Raw genomic sequence first — 12,745 nt, forward strand, 5'->3', positions numbered from 1 at the left:
CCTATACTAATGCACTTCCCTCCTCACTAGTTTGGGTTTTAGAATATTCACAGTGAATATGCTTGAGAGACATTTGCTTTGCTTCCATGGTATGTAAATCAACCTCACACAAATTAAGTGTGGATATGCTGAAAACCATGCTGGCTTGGGGATACATGAGGACCAGAACCAATGTATCTACAGCAGTATTTCTCAACTCTCTCCTGAATGCACACACATTTCGCCAATCAGGTTTTTAGGATTACCACAATGAATATGCATGAGATATATTGGAGACCTATTGTATGCAAATCTGTGCGCATTTGCTTCATGCATATTCATGGTGCATATCTAAGAAAGAGTTAGGAAGCACTGATGTTCAATCACCGCTTCTAGGAAATCACTTGGCACATCAGAATCGTTTAACAAAATGGCTTGGACCTTTAGTAATATTTACAGGGCTTTTTTTGAGGGGGTACTTGGGGGTACTGAGTACCGGCACCTTTTCTATTGTCTGCTAAAGTTGACCCCATGGTCCCCAAATTTTAATGAAAGAGCTCAGGGTCTACACACCAATTCTACCTTGTCATACATTTCGTGACTGGTTGAAGGGAGCCTGGCTATTGTGGGGTGGGTTCCTCAGTGATCTCCCCATCCCTGAAGGGTGGCCAGGCATTTGAGTACCTGCACCTTTTTTGCTAGAACAAATGCACTGAATATTTATATTTCCATCTTTGTGTTTTCTACAGAACATTTGCTTTTATAGGACAGTTCTGAAGATGAAGGTTGTCATATTGGGCCAGATTCTATATATGGTGCCTACAAAACTCTGTGCAATAAAGAGCAGGTGTGGTACAAAGAAAGGCACTTTTACAAGTGGAGTCTAAGGGGACCTTTAACTAAAGGGTTGCCGCAGTGCATCCTGGAACTACTGGCAGCCCAACGTGGGTGCTGATGGTAGTTCCACCCCCAGCATGCACCATTTCCAGTGCTAACATTTCTTTAAATTAGTCACCTTATTTTCTAACTCCTCTTACTCTCTTACCTATCTATATGTTAACCGTCTCTCAGACCTCATGTGCAACTTTCTTTAAATTAGTCACCTTACTTTCTAACTTCTCTTAGTCTCTTACCTATCAAGGCCCTTTTACAAAGGCGCACTGAAAAATGGCCTGCTGTAGTGTAGATGCGTGTTTTGGGCACGTACAGAATAATTTTTCAGCGCATCTGTATAAAAGGGCTTTTTAAAATTTTTGCCGAAAATGGACGTGCAGCAAAATCAAAATTGCTACGCGTCCATTTGGGGTCTGAGACCTTATATCGCCAGCCATTGAACTAGCGATAAAGTCTTACATGGTAACCGAGCGGTAATGACCTACACGCACCAAATGTCACTTGGCGTGCTTCTGATAAGCGCAGCAGAAAAAAAATTATTTTTCAGCCACGCGTATTGGAAACACGCCAAAAATGAAATTACTGCAAGAGCCACATGGTAGCCATGTGGTAACTCCATTTTTGCACACATTGGGTGTGTGTAGATGCTTACGCAGCTTAGTAAAAGGGCCCCTATATGTTCCATCTTTGCTTATAACCTACAATCTCAATTAAAATGTTATATTACTATTGTGTTGACATTGTAAGTAGTATACTAGGTCATACTTTGTATTGTTATTTGAATGTTTTAACTGCTGTAATTGTCTATTGCTCGTGTTTGATTTATTCTTATTGTACACTGCCTTGAGTGAATTCCTTCAAAAAGGCAGTAAATAAATTCTAATAAATAATAATAATAGCAGAAATATTGAAAACGTATTTCCGCAGGGGGTTACCCTGTGGTAATCACTGGCCAGTTACTGCCGGGTTAGCACGGGAGCCCTTACTGGGTGGCAGTAAGTGCTCCCTCCTGAAATGGCCATGTGGCAAGTGTGAACTTACCACACAGTCATTTCATTTTTGTTTAATTTCACCCACTGCGGTAAAAGGAGCCCTGGCGCATGGCAAAAATGGCCACTGCCACCATTAGCACAGGGGCCCCTTTTCCTGCATCTTAGTAAAAGGGTCCCATAAATAAGATGGAGCATCAGAATATGGCCATAAAATAAGTGAAAACTTCAACCATCAGAAGAACCAATCTGTGTAACTAATATTGATTAATGTGAAATCCATCACAGACAAAGAAGTACATAAGTAATGCCACACTGGGAAAAGACCAAGGGTCCATCGAGCCCAGCATCCTGTCCATGACAGCGGCCAATCCAGGCCAAGGGCATCTGGCAAGCTTTCCAAACGTACAAACATTCTATACATGTTATTCCTGGAATTGTGGATTTTTCCCAAGTCCATTTAGTAGTGGTTTATGGACTTGTCCTTTAGGAAACCGTCTAACCTCTTTTTAAACTCTGCCAAGCTAACCGCCTTCACCACGTTCTCCGGCAACAAATTCCAGAGTTTAATTATGCGTTAGGTGAAGAAAAATTTTAATTTCAGTCTATTATCCATTAAATTTAGAGGTGCTCATTTAAAATAGCCCTTATAAAACATACCACATACAATTCCCAAAGGCTTAATTGCAATAAAGGGCTACATTCATCATTGTACTGGGAGTGCACTAGTGTTTGAAAATGCACACTGGTGTTAGAAACCCTCTACATCAGTATTTCCCAGGTCCAGTCCTGGAGTAACCCTTGTCAGTCAGGTTTTCAAGATATCCACAATGAATATGCATGAAAGAGATTGGCATATAATGTATTTATTTGTTACATTTGTATCTCACATTTTCCCACCTATTTGCAGGCAGTGTATGCAAATTAAGTGCACACTTATTTATTGTGGATATCCTGAAAACCTGACTGGCAAAGGGTTCTCCAGGGCTAAACTTGGGAAGCACCGCTCTACATAAGTTATGTTAAAAATGAAAAGATAAGAACTTCATTATAGTCTTAATGTTATTATTATGTAAGCTGCAATTTGTCAAACGTTGGAAGGTGCAGTGATGACTATAACCCCTTACTATGATTAAGCCTTCAGGAATTGTATGGCATATATTTTTTTTAATGAGCACCACTACATTTAACAAATAGTAGATTGAAATTATAAAATGAAAAAATTATCTAGAAGATTTTATATGTCTGGGATGGACGACATACATCAGAATATATGACATGACAGTGAAAAGTGAATGGTTAAAGCAAGGCAGCCCAGACCATACTAGCCAGGAATAAGAAGAGAGGCCCAGCTAGAATACAAATGATTAGTAGAATTAGATCAGGGCTTCCCAAACCTGCTTGTTGACCCCAGTGCCAGCTAGGTTTTAATAATGAATATGCATGAGATAGATTTGCATATAGGAACTCTAATATATACAAATTTTCTCTCATGCATATTCTATCTGGATATACTGAAAGCTTGACTGGCTGTGGGGTCATGCGTACAGATGCAGGAAGCCCTAGAGGAGGTTACATAAATAAAATATGTAGGTGGTAACTTTCTCTTCCTGGTTGTTCTCCCTCACCTTTTATTTGAATGCTTGAGTCCTAGAGAATGTTCCTTTCTATTTCTCTATAGTCTCCTGGGAAGGAAACGTCATTGCCTCAGCCTTCTGCTGAGCCTGCCTTTTGCCTAGCGTGTAACCCATGGCACTAGGGTATAATTTTAGACTTATCTTGAATGAAAAGTCATTTTGTGTGGGAAGGATAAAGGAACAAGGCTACAATTAGAAATAACTAGAACCTGGATGGTGTTTTCTGACTGATTTCTCTAGGGGTGCTTTGGTTTCTATCCTTGCACATTAGAAACTTTAATATTTCCTTGCTGTAATAAGGCAATTGAATGTATTCCCATAGTACTTCTTGCAGACTTTAGTACACTTTGAATGCAAGCATACAGATTAGTTTCTTATATACACAATGACAATTTTTTTAAACAGTGGAGAGGCACCAGTGAATGAGGAGTTCAGTATTTCTATAATGCTATTTTTTAAAAGCTCAGTGGGTGATCCAGGCATATGGAGAATATAGAGCTTGTTGGGGTGTTTCCCTGTAATGCAGTAAGAGAAACCCATTACAATTCTTTGTAATAACCAATAGCTATTGAACAAATGCAGAGTTAGGAGGAATGCTGAAGTCAGACCCCCATATAACTGAGTTATATTTATTTTAATTGTTTTGGAGGATTTATCAGAGCTTTTCAGAAATTTTCTTAAACAGCCTGATTAAAATTTTTTTTTACCTGTTTCTTGTTTTACAGGGAAATGTTTGGGAACAGATTTTTCGAATCTCATTTATCCTTGAGATGATCAACACAGTGCCGTTTATTATAACAGTAAGGAGCTTGGTTTTGTTTGACTTTGCTATTCCTTGTTTAGGAAAGTAAACAGTGTTCATCCTGGATATTTTCTGTTCCATTTTTGATGTTTCCGACCTAGGCTTCATGTTCTTCCATGAGCCAGGACACATGGAAATGTAAAGGGATAATGATGGTGAGCAAACATGAGGCCTAGTTAGCTTAGCCTGTCGTTATTGTTTTTGTTTGATTTTTTTTTGTTATTTTTATTTTTTGCATTGGGTCTGTTGATTGATTTTTGGTTTGCCTTTATGTTTTTTTTTTCTTGAAAATGTGAGTCCTGTGGGTTTTTCTGAAGCAGTCTTGAAAGCTGTTATTTCTTTTCTGTCTTTACCATCTCCCTTGGGAAGCTGCAGAAGAGAGATTTCTTTAAACAACTGTCTGTTTTGAAGTCCTGAGATGCTTATTACAGCTCTCCATGAAAGGGAAAGCTGTTGAATAAGGCTGAAAGACAGCCCATAATGACTGCAGAAGACAGGAGCTGTGGTAGCTTATAGAGAAGATGTGGAACAAGCCCACACCAGTGAAAACTACCTAGTGTCTGACTTGTTACTAATTAAAAGCATTTGGGGGGGGCTTGGTGTGCTTTACCATACAAATATTATTCATTGCCATGCTATGTCAGTACTTTGACCTCCATCATGCATTGCCTGCTTTTGGTGTGCTTCGAAGTTAATTGTGTGAAATAAAGCTACTACATGTGAATGTAAATTGTTTTGTTATTTGAAGTGTGATAGATGCATTCACTGAGTTTTAAAGCAACAATCATGGAACAGAGTAGAGAAGTCTCATAACCAGTTGAAGCCTCCTGTCTGTCAGGGCTGCCTGAAGTGCAGGTGGAGATGATGCCTCTGATGCAGAGATCTCTGCTGGGATAATGGCAGTGCTAAGGGGTACCATGTGGGAGGAGGTTTCCCTCCGCTCCAGTCCTCACCCAATGACTTGCCAAGGTCACGAGCGAGTGAGGAGTAAATAGTAAAATGTAAGATATCTCATTTTAAGGAAGAGTTGGTTTATGGATATACAGGTTAACTTAGTGACTATCTTTCACAGAAGAGTACTTAGCATGCTATTCATTTTCACACTAACAATTGAATTTGAGGGAGTGCTAGATTGTTCAGCTGTCCCAGTGGGGCCCTGCTTATTCAAATCCCCATGGTTCAGATTTAATATCAGCTGGGTTTTCTAATTTTAAGCAATCCGCTGTGTTTTTCCACATATTGTACCTATGAGACTTCAATCTGATTTGCAAACCTACGGAAGAGGAACATTGCTTTCTTTGCTGTGTAAACAACTGAAAGGTCTGGGAGTGATTTAGCCTGCAAAATAATTTTCACTCTAAAAGTAAACTCAGCCCACTGGAAGTTATTCAGTTCTGTTTCACTGAGATTTTGTGCTTTTACATAATGTTTTGCACACATCGGAATTTGGCAAAACAAAAGAACCTAAAGACCTGCTGTTACAGCAGAAGCACAAATAGAAAAGAAAATTACGGCGTCCTGACCTGATGTTTATTACACTGATGCTAGGAAGAAATTGTAAAAACGTGCTGCAAGATTTACTCACAGTGAAGTTTAAAAGCCTTCTAGCTAACCTCAGGGATTTGCAATCATAAGTGAAATGGGGTTTTTGTGAGGGAAAATTGGAAAGTCAGAATGGCCACAGATGGGTCAGAAGGAGAGTACTGTGTGCCAAGATCAATGCCTTGGAGGTCTTATTAAGACAGCTCAGCATCAGTAAAGATGTCTTTTTTTTTTCTGTAAGCCCAGAATGGGGTAAAGTCCTTTTTGAAAAAAGGCCCTGGGTTTGTTTCTATAATTAGTGGCTTGTAGCAGTCCATTAGCTGCACAGATTTGCATCATGTCCATTTTTGTAAATTCCAGGCCTTAACATGTATAAACAGAACAGGAGAAAAGCATTAGTAAGCAAATGTTTGCAGACTACTGTACACATGATGCTTCTTTTAGACGTTAAGGGATCTTATTCAGAAAATGTTTAAGTTAACTATGAAAGTTATTGGGACAAAGCATTGGTTTTAAAATGGCTCATTCCTCTACAGTCTGCAGACCAATTAAGTGGGCCAGAATTTAAGGGGGAAGTTATCAAGGTGCAGTAAAAGGCAAACGTTTACTGTACCTTGATTTATCACATGATTCAGCAACCTGCAGTGTCTCAGTATTGTAGGTTGTTGAATCATGTGGTAAAAGAATAATGCTGCTGTTAAAGACTCCTCCCTAATCCAAGCCCACAAAGCTCTTCCCGAAGTTCCCCCAATCCAAACATCTAAGCCCCCCAACCCTGCAAGAGCCCTTACCTGGTGGTCCAGTGGGTAACAGGCAGGAATAACCTCCCTTCACTCCTTCCTGGTCAGTGCCACCTCCAAAATGGCATCCCTAGCAGTAGTCTCACACTACTACCACTACAGATCATATTCCATATATGGAAAATGACCCCTAGCTGTAGTAGCATGAGAATATCACTAGGGGTGCCATTTTGGAGGTGGCACTGCCAGGCAGGATTGAAAGGGGATTGCAAGTCACCCATTAGACCACCAGGTAAAGGCCCTGAGGCCCTCACTGAAGAGACCTTGGGTGGTCGGGAGGGGAGCTTAAGGAGGGCTTGGATTGAGGGGGTGGAGGATGTGATGTAGCGGATTAACAGTAGCCCTGTGGCCCCTTTAAGATCAAACCCACAAACATTGTGTTGTTGCTATAAGGCCCAACACTCCTGGCATAGTAAAAGCTGGGGTTATTTTACTGTGATTGAGGGACTGTGGTAGATATATCTAATCTGTCTTTGGCATGTGCTGGAAACAGGATCCTTTGTAATATGGGCCTAAGGGATTCAAGCTGCAAATCTAGATGCCAGTGTCCCAAATGGTGACAAGTTGTGAGCCCCTGCACCTTTAAATACACATGTATCCCCCTTCTAAAATGCCCATACCACTTTCACACCACAGCCCCTTGAAATCACCACGTGTTAATAGAGGCTTTTCTATGATTACCACTTAAGTGTGCATTCCCATTTACACCTGTAAACATCACCAACCCTTCCAAAATTATCTCCATACTTCTAGTGCTCATCTCAGTGCTTGTGTGGTGCTAAAGAGAGCCACCTAGTGCAGTTCATATGATAGTAACATAGTAAATTATGGCAAATAAAGACCTGAACGGTCGGTCTATCCAGTTTGCCCAACAAGATAAACTCATTTCACATGGTATGTGATACTTTATATGTATACCCGAGTTTGATTTGTCCTTGCCATTCTCAGGCAAGGTTGATTTATCCTTGCCATGGTATAATATAATATATAAGAGCAAGATGTGCTTGGAAATTCTTTTAATCAAGCTGCACATCACCCAGAATAAAATGGTGCCCACCTAGCTTAAACCCTAGGTCGGATGATGGTGATAGTGGTGGTACGTAGCCTTCTGGTAGCAACACATAGCATCCCAGGACTTCTCTACACCCAGGTGAACCCACTGCAGCAGGAGATTACTACTACTACTACTACTTATCATTTCTATAGCGCTACTAGACGTACGCAGCGCTGTACACTTGAACATGAAGAGACAATCCCTGCTCGACAGAGCTTACAATCTAATTAGGACAGACAAACAGGACAAACAAGAGATAAGGGAATATTAAGATGAGGATGATAAAATAAGGGTTCTGAACAAGTGAATAAGGGTTAGGAGTTAAAAGCAGCATCAAAAAGGTGGGCTTTTAGCTTAGATTTGAAGACGGCCAGAGATGGAGCTTGACGTACCGGCTCAGGAAGTCTATTCCAGGCATATGGTGCAACAAGATAAAAGGAACGGAGTCTGGAGTTAGCGGTGGAGGAGAAGGGTGCAGATAAGAGAGATTCACCCAGTAAACGGAGTTCCCAGGGAGCATAGGTGGTCGGTGGCCCAACTGTTTGGGGAGGCTAAAGGGGGTGGGGTTAGGGGTGGGACCAGGGGTGGAGCTTAAATCCATAATTGTCTGATAACACACAGAAAAAATAAATAAAAATAAAAGTCACAATACCTTTTATTAAATTTAGATATTAGATATGTATCATATGTCAAAGAATAAAGTGGTTGCTCAAAGCATATACTAACCACAATCGCTCAACTGCAAAACACTATGCATAACTTTGTGCAAAAACACACTCAGAACCTTACTGTACCATAAATATTACACTGGGCAGAACCTAATACACCCATACGGAAAATGCAGACCGTCAACAATATGAAACAAGGGATCATATCATCACAATTCTCATGTAGCACCACAAAACACCCTAATTCATATTTAATGTGGGATAAAATGCCATAAATAAGTAAATAAATATAAACTTTTAATGTTGAGCACCTGATTCTCAAAGTGGACATATTCCAAACACTATAATGAAAATAAAATGATCTTTTCTACCTTTGTTGTCTGGTGACTGTTTTTCTGATCATGCTGGCCCAGTATCCAATTCTGCTGCTATCTGTCCTCTTAACTCCGTTTCCAGGGCTTCATTTCCATTTATTTCTTTACTTTCCGCCTTTCTTCTTCATTTCTTGTCCTACATCCGTGAATAATAGCTGGGTCCTCCGCAGACTTGACTGTCCAGTGGATCCAGCTTCTGCCTATTTTCTTCATCCATGTGCAGTTTTTCTCTCTTCCTTTTCCCTCATCTCATCTCTTTCCTCACTCTTCCCTGCCCTCCATCCATGTCCAGCATTTCTTTTCTCTCCCTTCCTCTCCTCCATCCATGTCCAGCAACTCCTCTCCCCTGCACCCCTCCAGCCATCCATACCCACCCAGTGATTCTCTCCTCTCCCCTGCCCCCCTCCAGCCATCCACACCCACCCAGCAATTCTCTCCTCTCTCCTGCCCCCCCTCCAGCCATCCACACCCACCCAGCGATTCTCTTCGCTCCCCTGCCCCCCTCCAGCCATCCATACCCACCTTCAACAATTCTCCTCACTCCCCTGCCTCCGTCGCAGCAGCCGCAGTGAAAGCCCGTCTCTAGCCTTGTAAGCCTTCCCTTCATTTCCGTCAGTGTCCCGCCATCGCGGAAAGAGGAAATGACGTCAGAAGAAGGCGGGACACTGACGGGAACGAAGGGAAGGCTTACAAGTGAAATATTCAGATCCTTTTCTCAATAGAGAAACCTCAAACCAATTTCCACCAATCTCTTTTCACTCATATTTTCTCATTTACCACATAATCAGGCACTCTTTTATAATTTCAGTCAACTTAGATCAAACAACAATTCTTTCTTTCAATTCTTAAACACGGAGCTCAACGCTCCATGTCTGTCTTGGCCAAATCGTCAGTTGCTCTCTTCTCTGTGTTCCCGGGCAGATTTCTAACAGGAGCTGATCATCCAATCAGAGAGCTCTATTTGAATGCAGATTAACATACAGACACTCTAATGGGAATTTTTAGTCAAAAACACTAGATAAACCCTTCGTTTTTGGATCAAACTTCACATTTTTTATCAGAGCCATGCCCTAACATTAAGGCTGTAAACATTTCCAACAATTTTACCCATAAATATGCAAATGAGAACCTCCCAAAAACGGTCTGATTTGCATATGGCTTGAGCAAATTTGAGCAAATCCAAGAAGACAGGAGGAGCCTCCACGGAAAGTCAAAGCAAAACAGCAAAAGTAGAGGCTGACAAATGCGCAAACCAATAGGGTGATAATATCAAAAACCAGTTTATTCAGAATATTCATATCAATATCAAGGACCTGACACGGTCCGTGTTTCAGCGCAAAAGTGCCTGCCTCAGGGGTCACAATCAACTTTCTCTGAAAAGAAGCTGATAGGCTTGAATAATTCCTTTATGTATGCAAGTTAATCCACAGAGAGAACAAAAGAACAGCCAAACGATCAGCATAAAGGAATTATTCAAGCCTATCAGCTTCTTCTCAGAGAAAGTTGATTGTGACCCCCTGAGGCAGGCACTTTTGCGCCGAAACATGGACCGTGTCGGGTCCTTGATATTGATATGAATATTCTGAATAAACTGGTTTTTTATATTATCTCCCTATTGGCTTGAGCAAATTTGAGTACATAGCATACCAATCCCACTTCCTAGCACCTAAATTCTGCAATTAGATTTAATACAAATACTTTTAAAACTTATTTTTAGCACTTTTAAAATTTCAGGGGTCAGTGCAAGTCTCTTTGGTATGAACTGCTCATGTGCAGGAAGTCATCCTCATTAAATATCTCCCTGGCAACCCAGGACACCTCCAGCCAACCCCCCTGCTCTCCCAGCAGCGCTGCGTATGCCTTGTAGCGCTATAGAAATGCTAAATAGTAGTAGTAGTAGTAGTAAACAAATTAAACCAATTTCTACAACTGGTTACACAAGGCTAGAGACGGGCTTTCACTGCAGCTGCTGCTGCAACGATGGAGGTAAATCAACAATTTAAACCCCCCAGAGCAGCGGGACTCCCAGGAGAAACAGCTGATCCATCCTGCTGCGGCTGGGGAGGCTTAGCCTCCCCAAGCCTCTTATACCAGGCGCCTATGCCGGGGAGGAATGTAGGGAGAGATGAGAGAGGAGAAGTACTGAGGAGCTGCAGAGTGAATGCACTTATAGGTCAATAAGAGGGGTTTGAACTGTATGCGAAAACAGATAGGAAGCCAGTGAAGTGACTTGAGGAGAGGACTAATATGAGCATAATGACCCTGGCGGAATATTAGTCATGCAGCAGAATTTTGAACAGATTGAAGAGGAGAGAGATGGCTAAGTGGGAGACCTGTGAGAAGCAAGTTGCAATAGTCTAAGCGAGAGGTGATAAGAGATAGACCACAGAGGCTAATGAAAACTAATGACAATTAAGTGGATGCCTGCAGATGGAGAAGAGATGATATGCTGCAACTCTGTGTGATGCATTCAGTGATTAAATTGCGGCATTTGCTTGTGTTTCTTCTCTATCAGATATTCTGGCCTCCGCTGCGGAATCTCTTCATTCCAGTATTCTTGAACTGCTGGCTGGCTAAATGTGCCCTGGAAAACATGATTGTAAGTAGCCAAGAAACAGAGCACTTATTTTGTATTTTGAATATTTCTTTCTACGTTATGGGGTTGTCTCCTCCTTAAATACCTGGAAAGATTCCTTTTGCACTGTCTTCTTGCCTTGAGAGTCGTATCTTCAACTCTTTACCTGTTTTGAGTCCACATATCTGAAGATCAGACAGCAACAAAGTTCATTCTGCTTTGTCTGATAGCTAGAGGCACTTGAGGTGATCAAGGAACAGTGCACAGTTAGGCGTCTGGCACATTTAACAAAGTTTTATTTCATTTATTTGCTAAAATCTCTAAATTTCCTCTAATCTTACTCAGAGGCCAATAACCCATAAAAGAACATAAAAGTGCAAAACTCAAATCCTGGCTCCACTTGGAGCCACCTGTAGGAACTTCTCTAACACAATACAGAGTTCAGCTAAACAGATCTCCTGTGGATAAATCTCATTTATATCCCAAGGAAGTTATTTGGCAGCTGAGCAGTGTACATAAGGACAGCCAACTAAACTGCAAACAGCGACATTTCTCTCAAAGCAAGTTTAGCTATTGCAGCCTAGTGAAACCCTCAGTCTTTTGGACTCATCTGTGGTCTTTCCCCCCCCAACCAGCTCATTAATAGCTATGCAAAGAGCACCACCCTGCCTCTCCAACATATCTGACAATTCTCTTGCTGATGTTGTTGTGCCATCCCAACTCCAAACATCTCCTCTCAGATTTAAAAATATATAATGTGTTCTATCCTATGGGCATGCTGTCAATTCAGTCAGTATGGGATCAGCTCACACTCCACCATAGGACCTAGTAAATCATATGATAATCTTTCCTTTCATTTAATATAAGGTATCATAATCTGTAAAGACTCCACATTCCTCCTGGAAGAATGTTGAACACCCGTCCACTCAAGCAGTCAAACTCAAGAAAAGAAAACAGCTTTTCAATGAAAAATTAGTTTCTCATGTCTCAAACCTGTCCCAGGAGCCACCATAGCCAGTCAGGGTTACAGGATCCAAGAACATAAGAATAGCCATACTGGGTCACACCAATGGTCCATCTAGCTCAGTATCCTGCTTCCAACAGCGGCCAATCCAGGTCACAAGTACCTTGGAGAAACCTAATTAGTAACAACATTCCATGCTACCAATCCCAGGGCAAGCAGTGGCTTCTCCCACCATGTCCATCTCAATAACAGACTATGGACTTTTCCTCCAGGAACTTGTTCAAACCTTTTTTAAACCCAGATATGCTAACCGCTGTTACTATATCCTCTGGCAAAGAGTTTTAGAGCTTAACTATTCTTTGAGTGAAAAAATATTCCCCCTATTTGCATTAAATGTATTTTATGTGTAATTTCATTGAGTATCTCCTGGTCTTTGTACTTCTTGAAAGAGTGAAAAATCAGTTCAC

General features: G+C 41.2%; 1 protein-coding gene across 2 annotated transcripts in view; it reads left to right on the plus strand.

Moving 5' to 3' along the window:
- KCNT1 (potassium sodium-activated channel subfamily T member 1) overlaps positions 1-12,745 on the plus strand; it is a 418,934-nt gene that overhangs the window by 275,094 nt on the left and 131,095 nt on the right. For both annotated transcript variants that reach the window (XM_030207584.1, XM_030207586.1), the window contains 2 exons: positions 4,225-4,299; positions 11,255-11,338. In XM_030207584.1, coding sequence (XP_030063444.1) covers positions 4,225-4,299; positions 11,255-11,338 — 159 coding nt within the window. The remainder of the gene's footprint in view (positions 1-4,224; positions 4,300-11,254; positions 11,339-12,745) is intronic.

The sequence above is a fragment of the Microcaecilia unicolor genome, chromosome 6, assembly GCF_901765095.1.
Source record: "Microcaecilia unicolor chromosome 6, aMicUni1.1, whole genome shotgun sequence".
NCBI classification, from domain to species: Eukaryota; Metazoa; Chordata; class Amphibia; order Gymnophiona; family Siphonopidae; genus Microcaecilia; species Microcaecilia unicolor.